This window comes from Acomys russatus, chromosome 8 (genome assembly GCF_903995435.1).
Source record: "Acomys russatus chromosome 8, mAcoRus1.1, whole genome shotgun sequence".
NCBI lineage: Eukaryota > Metazoa > Chordata > Mammalia > Rodentia > Muridae > Acomys > Acomys russatus.
Window position 1 is genome coordinate 16748455 of NC_067144.1, and position 24956 is coordinate 16773410.

At 45.4% G+C, this 24956-nt stretch overlaps 2 protein-coding genes across 3 annotated transcripts in view; both read left to right on the forward strand.

Annotated features, from left to right (window-relative positions):
• Window positions 1-1146: 1146 nt before the first annotated feature.
• On the forward strand, window positions 1147-11822 carry Dynlt2b (dynein light chain Tctex-type 2B). 2 transcript variants are annotated; one of them, XM_051149770.1, is made up of 5 exons: window positions 1154-1358; window positions 3987-4120; window positions 6388-6457; window positions 8014-8077; window positions 11544-11822. In XM_051149770.1, exons 1-5 carry the CDS (start codon window positions 1249-1251, stop codon window positions 11589-11591), a joined length of 426 nt encoding a protein of 141 aa, XP_051005727.1. In that variant the 5' UTR covers window positions 1154-1248; the 3' UTR covers window positions 11592-11822. The 2 variants fall into 2 exon arrangements, with proteins under 2 accessions (XP_051005728.1, XP_051005727.1); XM_051149771.1 differs by lacking the exons at window positions 6388-6457; window positions 11544-11822 and having other exon boundaries at window positions 1147-1358; window positions 8014-8075.
• Window positions 11823-13462: 1640 nt separating this feature from the next.
• Pcyt1a (phosphate cytidylyltransferase 1A, choline) overlaps window positions 13463-24956 on the forward strand; it is a 36533-nt gene continuing 25039 nt past the window's right edge. Inside the window, exon 1 of the mRNA XM_051149772.1 lies at window positions 13463-13617. The gene's annotated coding sequence lies outside the window, so the exon portion shown is untranslated. The remainder of the gene's footprint in view (window positions 13618-24956) is intronic.

Here is a 24956-nt window from a genome sequence, read left to right on the forward strand (position 1 = left end):
TATTCTAAAATACAACAGGTGTCTGTGTCTTTTATTGATTATGGTAGTGGGTTAGAAAATACCACTGTAATAATTACAGGTTTTAATAATAAACATTATTAGATTTTTAAAAATTTACTACAATACAGAAGAGTGCGTGAGATTCCCTGAAATTGGACAGATGGTTGTGAGCTGCCATGTGGATGCTGGAATTGAAACCTGGGTTCCCTGGTTGTGCTCTTCACCACTAAAAGCCATCACTCCATCCCCCCACCCCATTTGTTTTATTTTGTTTTTGTTTTTTTGTTTTGTTTTGTTTGGTTTGGTTTGGTTTTTCAAGACAGGGTTTCTCTGTGTAGCCTTGGCCATCCTGGACTCACTTTGTAGACCAGGCTGGCCTCGAATTCACAGCGATCCTCCTGCCTCTGCCTCCCGGTGCTGGAATTAAAGGAGTGCGCCACCACGCCTGGCCCCATTTGTTTAAAGGAGGAGGAGGAGGAGGTGGGGAGAGGGAAGGAGAGACCCAGAACTCACTTGTTACGTGAGAACAAGGAAAAGGCCACTTAAGAACCCAGCAAAGAGTCAACCCTCTGCATGGCAAAGAGACAGGCCTCCATAGAAATTAAATCTGCAGCCGGGTGTGGTGGCACACACCTTTAATCCCAGCACTTGGAAGGCAGAGGCAGACAGATCTATAGGAGTTTGAAGCCAGCCTGGACTACAGAGTGAGTTCCAAGACAGCCAAGACTATGTAGAGAAACCCTGTCTAGGAGAAAAAAATTACAAAATTATATATAAATTCTACTTGTCTCCTACTTTTAAGTCAGAAGTTGTTAAAAAGCACAAGGGCCAGTGTGCAGAGATGTGACTCAGCAGAGTTCTAGCCCAGCACCCATGAAATTTGTAATAGTGGTGAGTTATCCCATCCAAACCTGGGGAGGTGGAGGCAGGAACTCCCGGACACCAGTCTGAGCTACATGCACCCAGGCTCAAAAAACATAAACGAAACAAAAGGAAGTTAGGCTGAGTTTGGTTTTTCCTCTTACTTAGTGCTAGTAGGTGGTCAGTTGCCTGACTTCTAGACTTGTCTATTTGGTGCTAAATCCCGCTTCCCAGGCCTGCAGCCAGTGAGCAGGCGCAGCGTGGGGGCGTGGCTACCAACACATCACGTGAATGACCCGTTGCCCGGGCAACGTTTTCTAGGATCTTGGTGTAGCTGCAACGGGCTGGGCCTAGCTCTGGAGATCTGCGGGACCGGGACGCGGGGATATGGCCGTGTCCACCCGTGGCCAGTCCTTATCGGAGGCCTTGTCAGAGGCCGACAAGAACTCAGGCGAGCCCGAGAACACCTATATCCTGAGGCCCATTTTCCAGCAAAGGCGCGTAGCGGCCGGGGCATGGCGGGCTACATCGGGAGTGGGGGCCCTGGAGCGGGAGCGGGCTAAGGGGACGCGGAGAGGGGCGGGCTGGTGCTGGCTTTAGCCATCCGAGGAGGCGACTTCTCCCTTGCAGAGAACTCTGCAGTCTGACTAGCACGTCTTCCCCGAGCCCTAGACCGTGCGCGGTAGGAGTGGCTGACCTCTCGGAAGCTTTGAGGTTGCACTTGCGGGACAGGAAACATAGAGGCTAGAAACAAGCAGCTTGCAAGGGTTACCGTGAGCACACTGTGCCAGGATATGCTTGCTTCTGCCACCTGACTTGACTCAATACAAAACCCTTCCTATAAAGTGTCGACTTCGACTCCAATTTAAGTCTGTAGGGTCCACCAGTAACTTCATCTTGAAAAGAAAAGGGGTGCATGTGCGTGTGTGTGTGTGCGTGCGTGCGTGCGTGCTCGCGCGCTACTGTGCACTTGTGATCAGAGGACAACTTTTGAGAATTTGTTCTGTTTTTCCACTATATGAGTCCTGGAGATTGAACTCTGGGTATCACGCTGCAAAGGCCGTTACCAGCTAAGCCATCTCACTGGGCCCAAGAGAGGATTTTTTTTTTTTTAAGGCGGGCGCGCGTGCATGCGTGCGTGCGTGCGTGCGTGCGTGCGGGGGGAAGGGCGGGGGGGGGGGGGGGGGCGGCGGTGCTCTGGGTGGAGTAGGTTCGTGGAAGGCTGTAGAGATAGCGCAGTCTGTCATGTGCTTACTCTGAAATCGTGAAGACCCGAGTTCAAGTCCTACACCCATATAAAAAGCCATTGCACATTGTAATCTCACTGATGGAAATTTGACCCCAGTAATGGAGAAACAGAGACCCTGGGATCCCCTGGCAAGTCCCAGTGGAAGACCCTATCTCAAAAACCAAGATAGAGGGCTGGAGGTGGCTCAGTGGTTAAGGGCACTGGCTACTTCTCCAGAGGATTGGGGTTCCATTCCCCCACATGGTAGCTTTCAACCGTCTGTAACTATGGTTCCAGAGGATCAGATGCTGTTTTCTGGCCTCTACGGTCACTGCATGTTGTGCTTAGTCATGCATGCTAACAAAACATCGATGAACATAAAATAAACATAATTTTTTTTTAAAGGGGGAGAGGAGCTTTGGCTATATGTAATAGCAACTTCATGCAGTAGTTTCCCCGTGGATATAGAGAAATGTATGTTCAGTTACCTCAAGAAATGTTCTAAATGTATAGAATGGCTTTGAGCTGTATTTCTCTTATAAACAGTGCAGAGTGAGGATGCAGTGACTTCATGTGTGACTTGTTCGAAGAGAGGCTTAGCATCTTAGGAAAGATCGGAAGAGTGTAAGCAGGGGCCGGAGAAGGATTCAAACCATTTGCTGTCCATTTGCTGACCCAGGTTTGGCTCCCAAAGCCCACACAGCAGCTCACAATTGTTTGTTAACTCCAAGGGCAACAGGAGTTACATGTGGTGCACATACATACACAGACAAACACATAAAAATAAGTAAAATTATAAAAAAAAAGAAAGCGCTTAGGCAAACCAGTGAGATGGCTCAGCTGGAAAAGGCACTTGTTTTCAAACCTGATGACCAGAGTTCAGTCCTGGAGAGCTAGGTAGTAAAAGGAAAGAATCAATACAGATGCTCTGACGCAAAATAACTGTTAGAAAAGGCGGGGAGGTGGGGGCGGGGGGCGGCTGGAGAGATGGCTCAGAGATTTAGAGCACTGTTTGTTCTTCAAAAGGTCCTGAGTTCATTTCCCGGCAACCACATGGGGCTCACGATCTGGTGCCCTCTTCTGGTGTGGAGGCACACAGGCATACATATACATACTGTATTTGTAATAAATCTTTAAAAAGAAAAAGAAAAATGCCCTCCTAATCACACAAATATATGTGTACAGAGGGCTGGAGAGAAGGCACAGCCATTAAGAGCATTTGCTGTGTGCCTTCCCACCCCCATGGTGGCTTATAGCCATCCTGTATCTGTAGTTCCAAGTTTTACCTGCAGGTAAACACAAGATTAAAAAAAGAAAGAAAGAAAGAAAGAAAGAAAAAAAAAAAAAAAACACAGGGACACAAGTCAGTATAGGCTGGGAGTAACGGGACACGGTAGCTGGGTCAGACCGACTGAGCGTTAGATGGTTTTGAAGGTAGAACAGATAGGATTTACTCACCAACAAAACTGATCCCAAGGCTTTTGGCTTGAGCACTGGATGAATGGAGTAACATCAGCTGACTGAGAGGACTTTATGAAGACCTCACCTAGGCAAGGTGAGACTATTGGGAACTAATGTGGAGTGTCTAACTTTGTGTGTGGCACTGCTGATAGTGCCCGGAGCCCCAACACACGGCAAATGCTTCACAAGCTGAGCTCCGTAGTCTAGGATGTTCATTTTGAGTTGCCTGTTAGACATCTGGTGGAATGTGTGTTGGGCTGAAGTTCAGGAAGCCCAGGCCATAGATGTGGATGTGGGACATGAGTTATTTGCTTGTTTATATTATATTTATAATGAAAATGTAAGAAATAGCAAAACGAAACGAAAACCTTAAGGCTGAAGTGTGAAGGCAGCTGGCTGTGAGCTGACATTAGCTATCTCAAATTGTTTGACTTAGGTTTAGACCTTCTGTGGTTAAAAACTGCATTCACGCCGTGCTCAAGGAGGAACTGACAGGTGCTGAGTACTCTCCAGATGAAATGCCTCATCTCACAAAACGCCTGTCAGAAATCATTAAAGATAAACTAAAAGGTAACACGGGCTAAAAATGTGTTCCCCTCAAACATCCAGTTCTACCTATTTGTTCTTGCCCTGATTTTGTTGTTGTTGTTGTTTGGTTGGTTTGAGACAAGGTTTCTCTGTGTAGCCTTAGCTGTTCTGGAACTCACTCTGTAGACTAGGTTGGCCTAGGACTTAAAGATTCTCCTGTCTCTGTCTCCTGAATGATGGGATTAGAGGTGTGCACCACCCTGCCCTATCTTTAAACCCAGGATGTGAACTATACATTTTATCAAAGACAAAATTTTCTTCAGTGTCTAGAATTCTATAATTATTTGGTGACTTTTACTCAGGTGGGACTTTGCAGATGGTGAGAAAGAGTAAATATTTATACTAAAAGATCACAGGGAATCACTGTCCAAGAAACCCAAGAATTTAGAAAGGCCCCCCTTTTGCTTGTTTTTCCCACCAACCCCCTGATTGTTCAGTTCAGCATCTCCCAGGCTGTCCTAGGCCCAGCACTTGACGAATCCTTCACTGCTTTTCTTATTCAGCCCTCCACTCCTGCCAAACCCAACATCTGCACGGTACATCTTATGCTTGTCTCTTGCTATCAAAAACATTTTTTTGTTTGTTTTTGAGACAGGGTCTGATTGTGTAGTTCTACTGGCCTGGAACTTGCTATGTAGACCAGACTGGCCTAGAATTCATAGGGATCCATCTGCCTTTGCCTCCTAAGTGATGAGTTTAAAGGTGTGAGCTACCATGCCCTACACCCAAAATACTATTTTTAATGTTGTAGCACAAAAGTTATTTACTTTTATCTGTGCCAACCCCTTTCTGTAGCTTTAGAGATGGAGCTCAAGGCCTCCTGCATGCTAGGCAAGTGTTCTACCACAAAGTCATGTCACAAATCTAGCCTTGCCCGCCTTTTTATTTGGTAAAATGCCATGGTTTTTATTCCATTAGGGCCACTCTGTAAAAGTGGAGGATTTGTTCTCAAAACAGTGTTCCATTTCCATCTAATGCATGAGAATGACATAGTATCATAAGACTCACGTGATAAGTATAAAGCTACATTTCTACTGTAGTCTACACTCAGTGGAAAACAAGAGGCATTATTAGCAACACTGGTTAAGGTCATAGTAGTAAACACTGGGGTGCCAGGATAAATTGACACAGTTAGTGATTTATTTATTTATTTTTCCGAGACAGGGTTTCTCTGTTATCTTGGGTATCCTGGAACTTGCTCTGTCCACCAGGCTGGCCTTGAACTCACAGCAATCCTTGCCTCTGCCTCCCAAGTGCTGGGATTAAAGGTATGTGCCACCACCACCCAGCGACATTTAAGGGATTAAGTTCACTACAGAAAAGTGCTTTAGGCACATTTTATATCTGTGCTAAGCCAGCTGAAGTGAGCAAGTGCTTCAGTGCCTCACAGTCAAGTGCCCCTATAGTTAACACTGAGAAAAAAATCCACCAGTGGCCAGAAGGCAACACTTTGAAAGCATCCGAAGAGCTTACCCTTCGCAGAGTTCTTTGTTGTTTGTTTGAGACTGAGTTTCTCTGTGCAGGCTTGGATGTCCTGGATTTACTCTGTAGACCAGGCTGGCCTTGAATTTACAGAGATCCACTTGTCTCTGCCTCCCCAAGTGCTGGGATTAGAGGCATACCTGAGTAGTCCAACAATTTTTTTTCAAAGATTTGTTTATTATTATGTATACAGTGCTCTGCCTGCATGTACACCTGCAGGCCAGAAGAGGGCATCAGATCACATTATAGATGGTTGTGAGCCACCATGTGGGTGCTGGGAATTGAACTCAGGACCTCTGGAAGAGCAGGCAGTGCTCTTAACCTCTGAGCCATCTCTCCATCCTTTTTTGTTGTTTTTCGAGACAGGGTTTCTCTGTATAGCCTTGGCTGTCCTGGACTCCTTTGTAGACCAGGCTGGCCTCGAACTCACATCTGCTTCCTGGGTGCTGGGTAGTTCAACAATTCTTAATATTGGCAAGCTGTTATTTGTCACTCATGTTTACTATCTATACATTTATTTTTTTCTTTATTTTCCCCCTAAGATAGCTCTGAGCCTTATCCAGACTAGAGAGGTGTAAGGGAAGCCTAGGCTGTAAGGTTACATAGGGTAACCTCGTGTTTCCCTCCGGGTTCCGGACCCCTGCCTGACCAGCGTGCTCCTAAGTACCTGTGTACTGAGAGCTGGCTCTGTTCCTGAAGGACTGTGCTCACTAGGTGATTTTACCTCATATTTGGTATAGATATCTTTCTTTTCTTTTCTTTTCCAGATTTGGGATATGACCGGTATAAAATGGTGGTGCAAGTAGTGATTGGCGAGCAGAGGGGTGAAGGAGTATTGTGAGTAGTTTCTCTTGTCTCTGTGTTTCTGGAAGTTTCCCACTGTGTGGATAATGACTCAGTAAGTGGGTATCTTTGCAAGAATGAGGAGGACGGATTAACAGATGCAGCTGTGAACTGAAGAGGTTCTGGCAACTGAATAGTAAGGCTAACAGTCTGGGTGGTTCCAAGGTTGAAGTCTTCAGAGTCATCTCTTATTGAGTCACAACGCTCTTGTTGCTTGCTCTATGCTTGGATGCCAACACTGCTTAGCAGCCCGTCACCAGGGCCTGACTCTGGCCTCCTGACAGCCTGTGGTGTTTGGTTTGCTGTGCTGTGGGGTAGGGATGGGGACTTAGGGCCCTACACATAGGAGGAGGTAAGTGACCACCACCTCACTACATCTTAGCCCCCCAAATCTAGAGGTGTCTTCAGAATGACACTATGGATGCTGAAGTGTTTTGTACCTGAAACTTACACTCATTTGGGTTGGCGTTGTTGAATGTTGTCAGGCCAAGCTCCAGAAAGTACTAGGAGGCTGAGGAAGTGGCATGGCAGATATAGGCACCAGACACCTAGCCTTGTAGGCTCAATTTTCTTAACATTTATATTTCAACTTTATTTATTTTTATTTTTTTAAAGATTTATTTATTTGTTATTATGTATAAAGTGCCTGCGTGTATACCTGTAGGCCAGAAGAGGGCATGAGATCACATTATAGATGATTGTGAGCCACCATGTGGTTGCTGGGAATTGAACTCAGGACCTCTGGAAGAGCAGTCAGTGCTTTTAACCTCTGAGCCATCTCTCCAGCCCCCAACAATTTTATTTTATTACGAACTTATTAACCAAGAGTACCTCACTTATAACCCGACTAACTTAAACAACAGGAAAAGAAGACTAAAGAATAAAATAATGAAACCGTAAGGATATCAGTTCTGAGGAACAATCCTCCTGGCATAATCAGCAGGATTTCTTCTGCTGGAACCCGGAGCAACCGGAACCTGGAGCCCCGAAGCCTTCCCTTGAGCGGTTCTCTTTAGGAGCATCTCGAAGTGGAGCGATGAACAGCCAAAACTATCCCAAGTCTCCAAAAGCCCCGCCTCCTATTTTTGGCTCACATTTATATCTCCTCTCAGAATTTGTTCAAGGATGTTTTTCAGCTCTCTCACAAGTCTTTTTCTCATCCCCCACTTGTGATCTAAACAAAAAACATGTTTCTCTCTCCTTCAAAGCCTGACAACTCAAGCTTCATCTTTGCACTCAACATAGTAGAAGAGAAGCAACTCTCGGTCTCCATTCTATGCCATGTCACACAGGTTCCTTCCCTCCATCCTTTCAGGACTCTGTAGCACCCTGTAGTTGTCAGGCAGCCCCTGGAGTACTGCGGTGGGCAGAGGCCCTGGGCCCTCACCTCTCACTGCAAGCAGACACCTATGACTTCCGTCCTTCCTGGGTGTCCAGCGCACTTTGGAAAGGTTTGGAAGCATGGCCCTGCCAGAATGTAGGAAATGACTGCGCTGGGGCAGGCGAGTGGCCAGATGTGGACTGCTGACCCTTCTTCATTGCTATTTCAGCATGGCTGCTCGATGCTTCTGGGATGCGGACACTGACAACTACACTCACGATGTTTTCATGAACGTAAGTTCTTGGGAAACTCCTTTCTCTTGCACATCAGATTGCTGCCAAAATGTGAGGATGCTCTAGTATTTTTGAGACCCATCTCAGATTTCTGGATAAAGTGCTTTTAGAAGGGTGGGGGGCTTGAAACAGGGTTTCTCTGCGTAACTGTGGCTGTCCTGGAATTGTAGACCACACTGGACTTGAACTCAGGGATATGTCTATCTCTGTCTCCCTAGTGCTGAGATTAAAGTCGTGTACCACCACTGCCCAGCATCAATGGTTTTACTTGAAATGTTACTATTTTATTTGTGAAAAAACAAGAAGAATTCATAGACATTTCTACTTAAAGCAGGAAATGATGAAGTAGCTTCTAATAACATAGTTGTTTTTCGTTTTCGTTTTTTGTTTTTCAAGACAGGGTCTCTCTGTGTGCTCTTAACTTCTAAGCCATTTCTCCAGCCCAAGAAATATTTTTTAAAAAAGAACAATCAGTTGGCATTGGTATTGCATGCCTTTAATCCCAAACTCAAAAAGCAGAGGCAGTTAGACTGCTGTGACTTCAAGGCCATCCTGGTCTACAATCTAGTTTCAGGATAGCCTGGGACACATAGATGTACTCCATCTCAAAACAAAACAAAAACCCAAACCCAAAAATCAATTAGTAATGTATTCTGTTAAGGCATATAGGCAGATTCCTTTCCATAATATGAAGTACAAATGTGTTTTATAGTACAGAATATGAAAGTACCTCACCTATTCTTTCTGTCCCCTATCACTTTTGGTGGTATATGCCAATGTTCCTAGCACTCGGTAGTACAGGCAGTAGGGTAAGGAGTTCAAAGTCTTCATTGGCTAGCCTGGGCTATATGAGAACTCTGTCTCAAAACAACAAAATAAAAATTAAATAAACACACCTACACACAAGACACCAAACCTAAACAAACACAAGGTTTCATTTAAACATTGGTGTGTTATTGGCAAATGTGTTCCAGGTAATTACTTTGACACTTGTTTCTAGAAATCACCTCGCACTAATGTCCTCCCAGGCTGTCATTAGGAGTCACAGTCAGTAGAGCGGAAAAGAACTTGGACTGAGTAAACTAGGAAGGGAGCTCTATTTCCAGCTCAGTCACTTTGATTGACTTTGAGGAAATCACTTTATTATTCTGAGATTGTATCATGAATATTAGAAAGTAGGTTTTCCAAAGGCTGGGTTGGGCTTCCCAATACTGAGGGAACGTGTTTAAAAGCATAGATGCCAGGGCTGCTTGAAAGTAAGTTCTGATTAGTAAGTCCAGGTTTGGACCAGGGACTCTCAGTCGGTAGAAAGCTTGCCACATGCTCCTGCTCGTTGTCAGAGTTTACAAAAGCATCAGTCTGAGTGTGGACGTGGCACTGGGGAAGTGGAGGCAGAAGGATTAAGCTCCTTGAATACTTGAGACCCTATCTCAAGTCACCCCAAAACAACCCCTGTAAAACCTCACAAAACCAAAGTGTCACTCTGTGAATGAATGGACATTAAACAAACAAACAAACAAAAACCAGGCTGAATTGGGCATGGTGGCGCACACCTTCAATCCCACCACTTGCGAGACAGAGGCAGGTGGATCTCTGTGAGTTCAAGGCCAGTCTGGTCTACAAATCGAGTCCAGTACAGCCAGGGCTGTTACATAGAGAAACCCTGTCTGGAAAAACAAAAAACCAACCAAACCCAACCCAAAAAACCCAGGTCTCCCACTACAGATAGGCTATTGTTAGAACAGAGATACCCAGCCAAGGAACAGCAGTGCCGCCCACCAAAGGGTTTGCCTCTGGCTTCCGGCCTGGAGGAAGTTGGTATGACAACCATTGATTGCTAAGGCAGGTAGAAGTCCTGTAACAAGTTCCTAAAGGTATTTTACCAAGTTTAACTGAGCTCTACAAAGCATTTAGTGATTTGTAAGCTAATAGGTGAACAAATAAAGCTGGGCGAAGCAAGGGGATCTCCAGTGGAAGGTCTGCCATGGCAGAGAGTGATTCAAAACTAGTGGAGCAATTTGGTGAGATCATGTTGCAAAGTAAAAGCTGGAGGAGTTGGCCTATCATGTATGGAGCTGTCTCCCCCAGCAGAGTACAGGGTAATGTGCTGCTGCTGTCAGCAATAAGAACCTCAAAGAATTTAATAATTATTTGTGTTAAATAAGGAAACATAGAATTATTTTATGAATATGTATTAAAGCTTATTCATTCATTCACATATTTAAACAATAATTCTTTATCCATCTTTTCTTTTTGCCTCATTGTCTATGCTTTAAAAATACTAAATATAGGCCGGGCGTGGTGGCGCATGCCTTTAATCCCAGCACTCGGGAGGCAGAGGCAGGCGGATCGCTGTGAGTTCGAGGCCAGCCCTGGTCTACAAAGTGAGTCCAGGATGGCCAAGGCTACACAGAGAGACCCTGTCTCGAAAAACCAAAAAAAAAAAAAAAAAAAAAAAAAAAAAAAAAAAATACTAAATATAGCCGGGCGGTGGTGGCTTTAATCCCAGCACTTGGGAGGCAGAGGCAGGTGGATCGCTGTGAGTTTGAGGCCAACCTGGTCTACAAAACGAGCCCAGGACAGCCAAGGCTACACCGAGAAACCCTGTCTCAAAAAACCAAAATGAATAAATAAACAAAATATTTATAAATATATGTAAGTGTGTGTGTGTGTGAATGCAGGTGCCTGTAGAGGTCAGAACAAAGTGACAGATCCCCAATGGCCACCTGATGTGGGGGCTGGAACACTCAAGTCCTCTGCAAGAGCAGGAAGTGCTCTTCACCACTGAGCCATCTCTTCAGCCCTGGGTTTTTTTGGTTTTGTTTTGTTTTGTTTTTTGTTGGTTGTTTTTTTTTTTTGGTTTTGTTTTTGTTTTCAAGACAGGGTTTCTCTGTGTAGCTTTGGCTGTCCTGGAACTTGCTATGTAGACCAAGCTAACCTAGAATTCAGATCCTGCCTCTGTATATGGAAAACTGGCATACACCACCACACCTGGAGAGATATATAACAACACACACACACATATAAAATTAAAGAGGCTGACCTCCCACTCTCTAGTCTCCTTCCTTAACTTCAAAGATTAGATTAGTAAAGATTAATTCTACATAATAGGTTTTATTGGCATTTCCATACTGCTTTGATTATCCTCTCTCCCAACTCCCCTCCAACCCTACTGGCACCTTTAGCTAGCAGTATTGTAGGTGTCCTCGGGAAAACAAACTCTAGAGCTGCTCCTTGGGAACCTGGAAAACTTCTGTTTCCTGAGGAAGAAATGTTCATAATTGAAAACTGGCAATAGGCAGGGTGTGAAGGGTCACACCTGTAACCCTGCACTTGGGAGGCTGAGGCAGGAAGATCACTCTGAGTTTGAATCTGGTATAATGTCAATTTCAATTGCCTGTGTTGACCCACTTTCTCATTAGCAATGACATCATGGATCTCTGTGGTTTTTATTTTTATTTTTTAGGACAGCTTATTCTGTGTTGTAGCAGCATTTGGTGGTTTCTATTACTGAATCTTTGGAAAGAGTGAGTGTGACTTTGAAGAATCCTCAACTTTTTTATATTGTTAAATACCCTGACCAAATAAAAATAAGTTGGCACTTTGTTACCTAAGACCTGTTATTTTAGGCTTTATATGTTTAATGGTTCGATTTTAATAATTCATTTTAATATTTCAGACAACTAGATATTTGGGTGCATTTTATTCATTGTTCTTTATACGATGTAAAAGAAAACACATATAAAATGTATTGTTTTTTTACCTCTCATGTCATTTCTTGCTTTTTTGTTTTTTGTTGAGACAGGGTCTCTCTGTGTAGCACTGGCTGTCCTGGACTCACTCTGTAGACCAGGCTGGCCTCGAACTCACAGAGTTCTGCCTGCCTCTGCCTCCCGAGTGCTGGGATTATAGGCATGAGCCACCACGCCTGGCTCAGCCTGGCTTTTAACCCCAGCATCCTGGAGGCAGAGGCAGGCGGATCTCTGTGTGTTCTAGGACAGCCAGGGCTACACAGAGAAACCCTGTCTGGAAAAAACAAAAAAGAGAAAGAGAGAAAGAAAAGAAAGATTCAGCTATTTCTATGTTGGCTATAATCTAAACCACTATCCTTGTGATGCCCATCTTCCCCAGAGAGGCCCTTGGTGTCTCCTCCATCTAGGCAGCCTTTCTCCCCCCAGCCCCCGCCTCCCCACCCTGCCAAGACAGGGTTTCTCTGTGTAGCCTGAGCTGTCCTGGACTCGCTTTGTCGACCAGCCTGGCCTCGAACTCACAGAGTTCTACCTGCCTCTGCCTCCCAAGTGCTGGGATTAAAGGTGTGCGCCACCATGTCCGGTTTTGGCAGCCCTTTTTTGGGCCATTTTATCTGCCATGCCCAAATACCTACTTGAACAAGTAAAGGGTATGTCAGATTTTAATAATTTTTTTCCCTCAGCAGATTTACAAGTTTACTCATCCTCTTTCCTCTCAATTATCTTCAAGTAAAAAATGCAAACAAAATACATTCAAGTTTCCTCCCATCTTCTGTAACGTATGTACCCACTTGCCTTACATCTACAAAATCCCACAGGGTGTGGCTAATGCCTGCATTGTGGAGGCGGAGGCAGAAGGGCCACTGCAAGTTCAAGGGCAGCATAAGACACAGTAAGTTCCAGGATAGCCTAGGCAACAGCCTAAGACCTTGTCTAATTGTTACTCTTAATCCCCAAACAAAAGCTACCCCCCCCCCCGCCCCCGCCGCCCTCCCCCCCCCCCAAAAGGGCTGGAGAGTTCCTCGGTCAAGAATGAAAAGGGCATTTACTGTTCTATTAGAGGGCTGGAGTTCAGGGTCCAGCACACGGAAAGGGGCTCACAAGGGCCTGTTAACCCCAGCTCCAAGATACCTGCTACCCTGTTTCTGACCTCAGTGGACACACACAAAAATCTTAAAAGAGGAAAAGAAACGTCTATAAAACAAAATCCCTACAAAAGTTCGCCGTAGGAAGTTCGTTCTCGAGACTGAACATTTGTGCTTTTTTTGCCCTCGCCTCTACTCTTGCTCAGTCGATTCTTAGGGTTCATTTTCTGGTGAGTCAACCTAGGTCAAAATTACCGGAAGAAAAGTGAGCTCAGACCCGATTGTTCGCTGGACGTAGCTAGCGGGCTTGGATTCTTCGGTGAGGTGGGGAGTCGGGGCCACCCTTGTAACCAGTGCAAGGGTTGGCGGGCGCAAGGGACGCCGGGAGACCACAGGCCGAGCGAGCGCCGCGGCCCGCAGGAGGCGCTACACATCCGGAATTCCGGGGCCGCTGACCCACGCCTCCAGCGCTTCTGTTCCGTCACTCACCCGCCCGGCCCTGCTGGAAGCGGAACTACTATGTCAGGTTGTGGTTTTCAGGGATGCGGTGGTGGAATTGACAAGAGGGCGGGGGGTAGGCGGGACTTCCGGTCCGCAGTCCGGTCAGATGTTTCCCGGGCGTCTCCCCGCAACCTATTTGACTTCGCTAGTCGGTGACGCGGCGCGGGGAAGGAATCGGACCGGACCGGAGGCCGGGGGAGTTGCGGTAAGGAACCCCGGGGGAGCGTGTGCTTGCGGGTTGGGACCGTGAGGGGGCTGTGAGTGAAGAATGGGTCAGTGACAGCCAGGGAAGTGTGAAGCAGGAGCTACTGTGACCGAGGTACAGTGACAGCCAGGAGGACTGTGACCCAGGAGTGGCCGCTTGTGAGGGGTCTGCGACCCCGGAGCAGTAATTGCGAGGGACTCTGACCTCGGAGAGCACGAGGCAGAGGCTGCGACGGGACCATGACCGAGTAAGTATGCAGCAGTGACTACGAGGGGTGACTATGGCTAGTGACTGAGGGGGATTGACCGCGGAAGAATGAAGTGGCGGCTACGAGGACGAGCTCACCAACAAGCAGTGACTTTGAGGGCTGATTTGGAGAAGAATGTAAGATCAGGAATTGGGGCGGGTGCTCTGAGGTTGTGTTTGTATACTAAGTGGGAGTGAGTGGTAGGGCAGAAGTCTTAAGTAGAAACCGCACTGGTGTGTGTGAGACTTAGCAGACAAGAGTTTGAATTTTATGGGCAAACTTCCGTGGATCAGAAACTTTTAAAAAATTTTATTTATTTATTTATCAGCTTTTTTCGAGACAGGATTTCTCTGTGTAGGTTTGGCTGTCCTGGACTCTGTAGACCAGGCTGTCCCTGAACTCACAGAGATCCGCCTGCCTCTGCCTCCCGGTGTGCTGGGATTACAACGGTGCGCTTCTTGGATCAGAAACTTAATTCACCACCGAGTTACAGTTGCTTCATTAGTAATTTGGAAGTTCAAATTCGAGTCACTGTCTTCCAACTCTTGAGTCCCAGTTGACTGTGGGCTGTGAAGACAGTTTAGTGGATGGCATCCGAATAGAAAGGCAACTGGAGTAGACTAGAAGTTTCCACTATGTTCACATAGCCAGGCTTTATGAAACGGGGTTCAGGTATGTATGTTTGCAGTGATGATGTAAAGTTAGTTTCATACATCTTACAATGTACGCAGTAAAATGTAAAGTTTGGGAACTGGATGGGCTGACACACAACTAGAATCCTGACACCCCTAGCCCCCAACTCCCCATCCCCCCCACCCCCTCACCAGAAGACTGAGGCAGAGGTATTTTGAGTTGGAATTCAGCCTGGTGGGCTCAAGGTGTTTTGATTTTGTTTTTCGTTTGTGTGTTTTGGCTTTTCTTTCTCTTATCTCCTCTCCTCTCTCCTCCCCTTCCCTCTCCTCCCCTTCCCTCTCCTCCCCTTCCCTCTCCTCCCCTTCCTTCTCCTCCCCGTCTCTTCTCTTCTCTTCTCTCTCTCTTCCCCCTCTGTTGCTCCCTCCTCCTCCCCTTTCTCCCTCCCTCCCTCCCTTCCTCTTTCTCTTTCTTTTTCCAAGACAGGATTTCTGTGTAGCTCTGGCAGTCCTGGAACTCACTCTAGACCAGGCTGGCCCCAAACTCCTTGAGGTCCCCCTGACTGAAGCTAAAGATGAGCACTACCATGTCCAGGTTTTTGCTGTTGTTGCTTTTTTCATTTGGGGAGCAGTGGATTGGATTATTTCTGAATTTTTCTTCCTGTAATGATTCTGTGATTAAGGAACTGCAGGAGCCGGGCATGGCGGCGCACACCTGTAATCCCAGCACTCAGGAGGCAGAGGCAGGCGGATCGCTATGAGTTCGAGGCCAGCCTGGTCTACAAAGTGAGTCTAGGACAGCCAAGGCTACACAGAGAAACCCTGTCTCAAAACCTACCCCCCCCCCCTTCCGCTCACGAAGATGAGTTAGGACAGAGACCTGTGCTCCGAAAGAGTGGCTTAACTGGGGAAGGGTTTTTGATCGTAATTGAGGTGACTAGTTATGGTTGAGGACTAAAGCTCAGGATCTTTGTTGGGAGAGCCTAAAGCTATATTGAAGCAGGGATGGAGATAGTCATAGAGGCAAAGAGGATACAGGAGCTTGTTATAGGAGAAGCTGCTAGGAATAGACACTGAGGAAGGAGAAACTTTGAAGATAGGAAAAACACAGAAAACAGTCTGCTAAGAGTAAAATAGAGGTAGGGAGCATATTCTATTCAATTTTGATGTTTAGAGATTCTAAAAGTAAGTAGAATTGCTACTAAAAACATATAGGCGAGGTATGGTACCAACTGCTTTTAATTTCAGCACTTGGGAGGTACAGACATGGAGATTTCTGTGAGTTCAAGGGGAACCTGGTCTACATATTCAGTACCAGGACAGCCAGGACTGCATAGAGATACTAGGACCGGGCATGGCAGCACAACTTATAATTCCAACACCTGTGGGCTCATAGCAGTAAGACCTCCCCACTCCAGGGTTTCTATGTGTGTAGGCCTGGCTGTCCTGTAATCACTCTGTAGACCAGGCTAGCCTCCAACTCACAGAGATCCACCTGCCTCTGCCTCCCAAGTGCTGGGATTAAAGGTGTGCCCCACCACTGCTCAGCTTAAGACCTGGTTTTAAAGAAAAATTAAGAATAGCATCTAGCCAGGGATCCAGGGAGCTGGCTGAGTCATTAAAGGTGCTTTACCCTAGTGCAAGCCTGCCTACCTGAATTTAACCTCTGGAACCCAAATACAGTGGAAGGAGAGAAGCTGCTGTACCCCGAACATGCACATACACAGGGAGTTTTAACAATAAACGAAAAATATTAAAAATGCTATTTCGTCTCGTACAGTGGTAATAGATGACGACTGGCATGGGGGAGAAAAGGGCCGAAGGATGATGCTGGGAGTGTCACTGTCATCAGAGTCTGGCATGGACCGGCTTTGATGTATTCTTCTCTCTCTCTTGATGGTTAATGCACGGTAGGCTAAGTCTGGCACCTAATTCAATTAAAGTTCTAGCTTCTGATTGTATCTTCCGCTCATTCTCTTTCCTAAGGGCTATTGGTAATGCAGTTCAAACTATTCAAAATGAGTGTGGTCTTTAGTCTCAGCACTTGGGAGGCAGAGGTAGTTGGACCTCTGAGTTCAAGACCAGCCTGGTCTACATTATCAAGTTCCATGCCAGCCACTACAAAATGAGGCCCTAAAACAAACATATATACATACATACGTACATATAGCGATTCTCCTGCCTTAGCTTCCTGAATGAAGGGATTACAAGAGTATGTTGTTACGCCCATCTGTACTTCCTTCCTCCTCTCTTAGAGCCGTTTGTAGAAGATTCTCCTGATTGTGCCACACAGTGCTTACAAAAAAAAAAAAAATCTAGCCAGGCATGGCAGCACACACCTTTAGTCCCAGCACTTGAGAGGCAGGGACAGGAGGGTCAGTGTGCATTTGGTCCAGGACAGCCAGGAGTGAGAGCCAGTCCCAAACCAAACCAAAACAATCTAACAGGAATTTGAAAGCCAGCTGTGGTTGGGTATCATCCTATCACTTAGGAAGTTGAGTCAGGAGGATGATGAGGCAGGAGACTAGCCTGGGCTACAATTTAACTTAATCACACACACATTGAATCTGGTTACCTACTTAATAGCCGTCCTTTCTCACTATACACTTGACAATAGGAAAAGAGAGTCAGGAAGGCTCTTAAGTGGATGATGGCTTGAGGTTTGAGGAAATAGTCTATGCTTGACTAACTATGCCTTTTTATAGAAGAGAGATTGGCTTTAGCTGAACTGTTTATAGAAGAGGAGACACTGGGCTTGGGGACAGCTTCGCTCCTCTTGAGAAATGATTGCTTTTTGTTTTTTGTTTTTGTTTTTGTTTTTTGTTTTTTTTTGGTTGTTGTTTCTTTTTTCGAGACAGGGTTTCTCTTATGTAGCCCAGGTTGTCCCGGACTTGCTTTTTAGACCAGGCTGGCCTCAAACTCACAAAGATCTGCCTGCCTCTGCCTCCCGAAAGCTGAGATTAAAGGTGATTTTTGCTTCTTATTTGTTTTATTTTTTTTAAACCGAGGCAGATTTGCAAATATCCTTCGAAACAAGCCAGCAAAATGGCTGGATGTGATGGTGCAGGGCTGTAAGTAGAGGCAGGAGGATCAGAAGTTCAAGATCACCCTTGGCAGCATAGAGAGTTTGAGGCCAGCCTCAGTGAAAACCAAGATGACTTGCTTGAGGGAGAATGAGCTCCCCACCCCAGTTTCTGATTTCTCCTTGTGTAAACATGAAAGCCTTCCTTTTTCTTGGGGACCTCCTCCTCTTAAGGAGAGTGGTCTCATTAGGTGAACTTTGGATTCTGAAGTCCCAGGCTACTTTTATCTGTTTTAACACTGACTCACTCTGATTATGAGACAGATTATTTCTTTTTTTTTTTTTTTTTTTTTTCAACATAATATTTTTGTTGGTTATTTGAGGTTTCACATAATGCACTCCAATCTCATTCACCTCCCAGCCCTCCTAGGTCCAACTGCTACCCTTGTGACCTCTCCCCACAAAAAGAACAGGGAAAAAAAAAAAAACCAAGTCCAATTTGTGTTGCCTATGTACTCACTAGAGCACAATCAAACTCCCAGTGGGATTATTTTCTATACTTATTTTATATTTAGATTTTCTAAATAATTGATTTATCTGTATTTGTAGGTAGGCGTATAGCAGGGCCCTACTCCCCTCCACCCCCCATACTCTCCTCCCGCAACTCTGTTGCAATCACAAGTTGAAAGTTATATTAGTTTAAGGCTTTCTGTGTTTGAACTAGGATGACTGCCAGAGAAGTGGGGGAACCCTCAGATCTACAAGGCTGTTACATCACATTCAAAGTTGTTTACAAATCACTTTTGACATGAGGGATGCTAAAAATAGTGGCATGCTTTTTTCTCTGTACTTGAGAACATGAGTGTATGACTCCTAGAAAAGGGTTTGGTTTGGTTTTTGAGATTTACCTGAGATGTGATTATTTGCTTACATTTTTGGTCACAGAATAGGGCTCGTTTTTGTGGTATGATGAAATCTCACAAAGTCTGTTTTCAGAATGTTTCCCTTTTAATTTTTCATTACAGGGTTTCTTTGGGTAGCCTTGACTGCCCTAGGAGTAGTTCTGTAGATCTGCCTGCCTCTGCCTCCCGAGAGCTGGGATGTGTTTTCTTTTGCTTTGAGGAGGCTTTCATACAGCCTAGGCTGGCCTCCAACTCCCTGTGTAGCTGAGAATGACCTTGGACCCTGATACTTCTGTTTCTACTATCCTTTGGGAGATAAACACCACCATACTGAGCTTAGAGTAACTTTGTCTCAGTGTGTTTCCCTGGCTGGCCTGAACTTACTATGTAGACCAAACTGACCTCAAACTCAACGAGATCCATCTTCCCCTACTTCCTAAATGCTGTGAATAAAAGCCTGTACATCAGCAGAATACTTTTTTTAAAAATATAAGTAAAATCATAGAATTATAAAAGAAGTAATTATACTGTAATATGTTTAACAAAACATTTTAAAGTGCATACTGTAGCAGTTTATGTGTTTCTTAAAAGAAGATTTGTTTATTTATTTATTGGTTGATTGATTTTTTTTTTTTTTTTTTTTTTGAGACAGGGTTTCTCTGGCTATTCTGGAACTCACTGTGTAGACCAGGCTGGCTGGCCTGGCTCTTAAGAGCTAAGCCACCTCTCTAGCTCCAATGTTTTTTTTTTTTTTTTGTTGTTGTTGTTTTTTGTTTGTTTTTTGTTTTTTTCAAGACAGTTTCTTTGTGTAGCCCTGGCTGTCCTAGACTCACTTTGTAGACCAGGCTGGCCTCTGCCTCCCCAGTGCTGGGATTAAAGGCATGCGCCACCACACCTGGCTCAAAAATCTGTTTTTCTAATACATGTGCCATTACTGTTGCGGCTCATGTTCCTATAACACTAAAGGTAATGGTGAATCTGTTAGAAGTAAGTGAAAACAAATGTATAAAGTGTTAGGTTTAAATTCTGAATTCTGTCGTACACTACCTTGGGGGAATTTTACCCACCTTAGAAAGAGTATAAGTTAAATAGCGTTTACTCACTGAACCTTCATGGGCTAGTTTTGTTTTGTTTGGCAGTTTTGGGGGAGAGAGTGGAGATACTGTTTCATTTGTCAGCCCAAACTTGTCTCAAACTCAAAAAAATTCTTTTACCTCAGCCTCCCAAGTGTTGCAGTTACAAATATGAGCCACCCTTCATCATACACAGCTTGAGTCTTTTGAAGAATAGTGCAAAGTAATATTGTTTGTCTGGACCTGGGTTGTGCAGTAGTAATGTGCTTGGCCTAGCAAGCTTGAAGTCCTTGCCTTTGGTCTCTAGCACTGCCAACCCACCAGAGAGTTCAAGTGTAAGAGCTAGTATTAGTGGGGACCATAGAGAGGTGGCTCAGTGGTTAAGAATGCTGACTGCTCTTTCAGCAGACCGAGGCTCCATGGCTGCTCACAACCATCTGTAAGTCCAGATCCAAGGCATGTGGCCCATCCTCTCGCCTCCTCAGGCACCAGGCCCAACTATGGTGTACAGGCATATGATGCAGGCAAAACATTCATACACATAAAATAAAAAGCTCATGTGCTGGCCCATGCCTGTAATCCCAGCACTCAGGAGGCAGAGGCAGGTGGATCTCTATGAGTTCAAGGCCAGCCTGGTCTACAAAGTGAGTTCAAGATAACCAAGGCTACACAGAGTAACCCTGTCTCAAAAAAAAAAGGTACACTTTTAAAAAACATGTTTCTTCTTATGTATGTGTGTGTGTGTGTGTGTGTGTACACACCTGTGTCACAGCAGAGGTGTGGAGGGAGGTCAGAGGACAACTTTGTGGAGTTAAGATTTTTTTCTTCTACCTTTATGTGGATTTCAGGAATTGAACTCAGGTGGTCAGGCTTGCATGGCAATATCTTTACCCACTTAGCCACATCACAAGCCCTATAATAATACTAGCCCTATTGGATGATGGATTCCTAGCACTCTCATATAGTTCTAGGGAAAGTTTATCAATGGATGGTTTGTTAAAACTGATTCTGATACCGGGCATCATGGCACACACCTTTAAGGCTAGCACTCAGAGGCTGAGGCAGGAGGATCACTGTGAGTTCAAGGCAAGCCTGGTTTATATAGCAAGTTCCAGGACAGCCAGGTTACATGCAGACACCCTGTCTCAAAACAAAATAAAAACTAGTTCTGTCTTCATCTACAGATCTGACTTGTCAAACTTGTAGAATATGTCAGTAAACGTTTTGGACTTGCAGGTCCCACAGTCTCTTCTGCACTATTCACCTCTGGTGTGCTGCCTTAAAACTTAGACAAGCAGCCAGTCGGCCACCCCAGGCCTGCCAAGAAGCCTGCTCACCCCATCCAGGAGTTCTGCTTCTTGCATACAGTCCTTCTTCCTGATTTCAGGTTAGCCCCATCTTCCCTTAAACTTCAAAAGACTTTCCAAGAACACTACTGCTGCTGCTGAAACAGTGGATGGCATAGTTGACGAATGCCCAGAGCAGTCGATACACTCCTTGGCATTCACTTATTAAGGTTCAGCATGGTAGGCACAGGTAAAGGTCCCACATATGGAGTAAGCTTGCTCACTCCCATGGTGCAAGCATGAGCAAACTGCTGAGGAACGGTCCATCTCTCGTGTTTTGCAGCTAGTTCCCTATGGTGATCGATCTAACTTGAATTCTTGAAATTTGGCACAGTGTATGTAGTTTCAATGTGACACTATCTAGATTGTCACATGCTTTTGGAACCACTTCCTTTTTTTGCCCTGAGGTGCTTGCTAGATCTAATAGCAGTAAGTATAATGGAAGGGTTTGGGTGAGAGTCCCTAAAACTGTACTTATAGAGGCCTGCCTGTGTCTCCTTCAGGACATACATATTGAAAAAGTACTTAGTAGGACAAGTTCAATAGACAGAAATAGTTCAGTGAATAAAGCTTTGTCACCAAACCTGATGACCTGATTTCCATCTGTGGAACCCACATGTGGAAGGAGAGAACCAACTCCTGCAAACTCTCCTCTAACCTCCACACATATACCGTGGCACATACACACCAACATACGTGTTCACACACATGCATGTGCACACATACAATGTTAAAGAAAAACTTCTAAAAATAAACTTTTAAAATTTTATTTATTTTTACTTTATTCAGTTTACATCCCCATTGTAGTTTCCTCCCAGTCCCACCCTCCATCCCTCTTCCCTCCCCTCCTCCCCTAGTCCTCAGAAAGGCAGAGCCCTCCTCCCCTAACCCTCTCACCCCAGCCTATCAAGTCTCATCTGGACTGCCTGATCCTCTTCCTCTGTGGCCTGGAAAGGCCGTCCCCGCCAGGAAGAAGTGATCAATGAGTGGAAAAGAGAGTCCATGTCAGAGGCAGACCCTTCTCAAGACACTTGCCTAGTTGGATGTGGTGGCGCACGCCTTTAATCCCAGCACTCAGGAGGCAGAGGCAGGCAGATTGCTGTGAGTCTGAGGCCAGAATGGTCTACAGAGTGAGTCCAGGACCACCAGGGCTACACAGAGAAACCCTGTCTTGATCCCCCTCCCCAAAGCCAGTTGGCTAGGTCCATCCCTATCGCCCCCCCTTCCCCCCCGCCCGTGGTACCCCACCCCCACATGTACGTTTGCATATCTCTAGCTGAGTTGATGTGTCCAAGCAGGCATGCATTGGAACAGTGAAGAACCAGGCAGTGTGTACTGGGGGCGTGAGTCAGCAAAGCGCTGCCAAGTCTGGTGAGTCTGGATAGAGAGAGCAGGCACAGGCACTACGCTGTCTTGAGAGCACTTGGGAGACACTGATGCAGAGAGTAGGCCGGGCGGAAGGAGGTGACCCTGATGTCCATGGTTAGAATGCATGCTGGAGATGAGAGTCTGTGACTTTAACGGTGTCAGGCTGAGCAGGCAGAGGTGGGACAAGTGGGGCCTTACAGATGCTGCGCTCCATTGCTGGCAACTTTTCTTGTTACAGCTGTTTTGAAAAACTTTTCTGAAGGATAAAGCATTAAGTGGGAAGCTGGACCAGCACTTGAGCAGTAGAGGCAGGCAGACCTCTCAGTTCAAGGTCAGCCTGGTTTATAAATTGAGTTCCAGGACAGTCAGGACTGTTATACAGAGAAACCTTGTCTGGGGTGGGGCGTGTTTGCTCTCTTTGTAGAGCTAATGAGGGAGTTCTGTGTTCTGTCTTCAACTTCTTTCCTCTCTGACTCTTCCCTGTTGAATTAACTATTGAATGCTTCCTGGGCACTAGAAGAAGTCATTATTAGACACTGCATTCATTATGAGTTATGATTCAGTTTTATTATTTTTTGTAAGTGATAAACAAATTGACAGTAGCCGACTTAGGCAATAGGAGAATCTATTGGTTGTCGTAATAAGTAGTTCAGGGTCTGGCTTCTCACCATCAGGTCTGTTTTATCTATGCTATTTCCTGCTCTTTCCTCGTAGTTACAAGATAGCGGCTAAGTTGGTCCCAAGAATGGTTCCTGAAGTCACACTCTGAGGGTCAAATATATAAAATAAGGAGTAATAGCTTTGTCCAGGTGTTTTCATCTGTATAGCCCCATTTCTTCTGTGTGGGCTGGTTTGGGTCATATACCACTGCCCCCCTTCCAGAACAAGTTAGCTGCAGCATGATAGCTGGTTGGTTTAGGGTTGGCACATGGGATCAGTTGCTAGGGCGAGGGAGAAGGCACATGCAGCAAATGAACCTCCCAGTGAAAAGGCGGTCTTTTTTAGGTCAGGGTGCTTGCATGCTTGGAAAGGCAGACAACAAATATCCACTATAATTAGGATTTATAGTGTGATTTCTTATTTGATCTTTACCATGACTCGGAATTAAGTATATTTTATTGCAACCTTTCTTAATCACAGGAAGAAACTCCCAGCCTCCTAGCGTTAGGGAGCTGGGAGGACCTAGAATTAAACCCCAATTTAATTGGGATCCTACTCTGTTAATGATCTGCTTTCTGGGAAGGGAGCCTAGTGTTTATGAAAAGTGAAGTAAAATCCTGCCTGGCACAGTAGTATGCAAAAGCGATGTGGTCGTGTGGTTGAGAACAGACTGTAGAGGGAGTTCCTAATTATATTGGAGCACAGAAAAGAAAAGCCTGCCTTTTCCCTGTGGGAGGTGGGGGAGCTCAGTGCAGTCATTTAACCTTGCTGTGCTTCCGTCTTCTCCTGTGTAAAATGAGGATGAGGGCTGGAGCTGCTTTGCAGGAGTGTGGTGAGGTTACAGTATTTATTATGTACAGGAGGCTTGTACCTTCCTGACACATAGGGAGTACTCTATTAGCTATGGCTGCTGTAACCACTGTTTTAGCGTCACTATCTTTAGGGCTGCCTGCCGTACAGGAATGCGGACTATTCGTTAGCACATACTCACATACTATTAAGAATTCCAAATATAGTCTATATTTTATTTTCTGAAGATAAAACTTTTTAAGTTTTTCTGAGACAGGGTTTCTCTGTGTAGTCCTAGCTGTCCTGGAGCTCGTTTTGTAGACTAGGCTGGCCTCAAAGTCACAGAGATCCACCTGCCTGGATTAAAGGTGTGCAGTATTATGCCCAGCATGGTAAACTCCTTTATTGTATTTTACCTGAGGAATTTTGGGGTGCTTGTTGGAAAGGAGGGCTCTATTGATACATTATACAGTTCTATGGAGATATGCATCTACTCTGAACAACATTTTTAGGGGTGCTATGTTTACTGAAATCATAAAACCAAATTGACAGATATGGTGGCCTGCACCCATAATCTCTACACCTCAAAGGCTGAGGCAGGAGGATTGTTGTGAGTTTAAGGTTAGCCTCGGCAACATAGTGAGTTCCAGTGTGGGCTACCATGTGGGACGCTGTCTCAAAAAAGAAGTTAGCTGGGCAGTGGTGGCACATGCCTTTAATCCCAGCAGAGGCAGGCAGATCTCTCTGAGTTCCAGGACAGCAAAGCTACATAGAAACAAGCAAACAAAAACCCAAAACAAACAAACAAACAAAAAAGGAACAAGAAGAAAGAAGAAAGTTGCTTTAAAAAATTTTTTTTCAGGTTACATCTCAGTTGTTGTCCCTTTGCTTGTCTCCTCCAGTTCCTCCCTCCCTCCCTCCTTCACCCTATTCCCTTCCCCTAGGTCTGTGACAGAAAGGGACCTTCTCCCCCACTGTATGGTCACAGCCTATCAAGTCTCATCCTGGTAGCCTGCCTATTTTTTCTCTGAATACCACCAGGCCGCCCCACTAAGGAGAAGTGGCCAAATATGGGGCACCAGAGTACATGTCAGAGTCAGTCCCCGCTCTCCACACAACTGTGGAGAATGTCCTGTCCATTGGCTGGATCTGAGTAGGGGTTCAATGTTTACTGCATGTATTGTCCTTGGTGCAGTAGTTTAAGTAGACCCTCCTGGGTCCAGATCCACCCGTCATGATGTTCTTCTTGTAGGTTTCTAGGACCCTCTGGATCCTTCTATTTCCTCATTCTCCCATGCTTCTC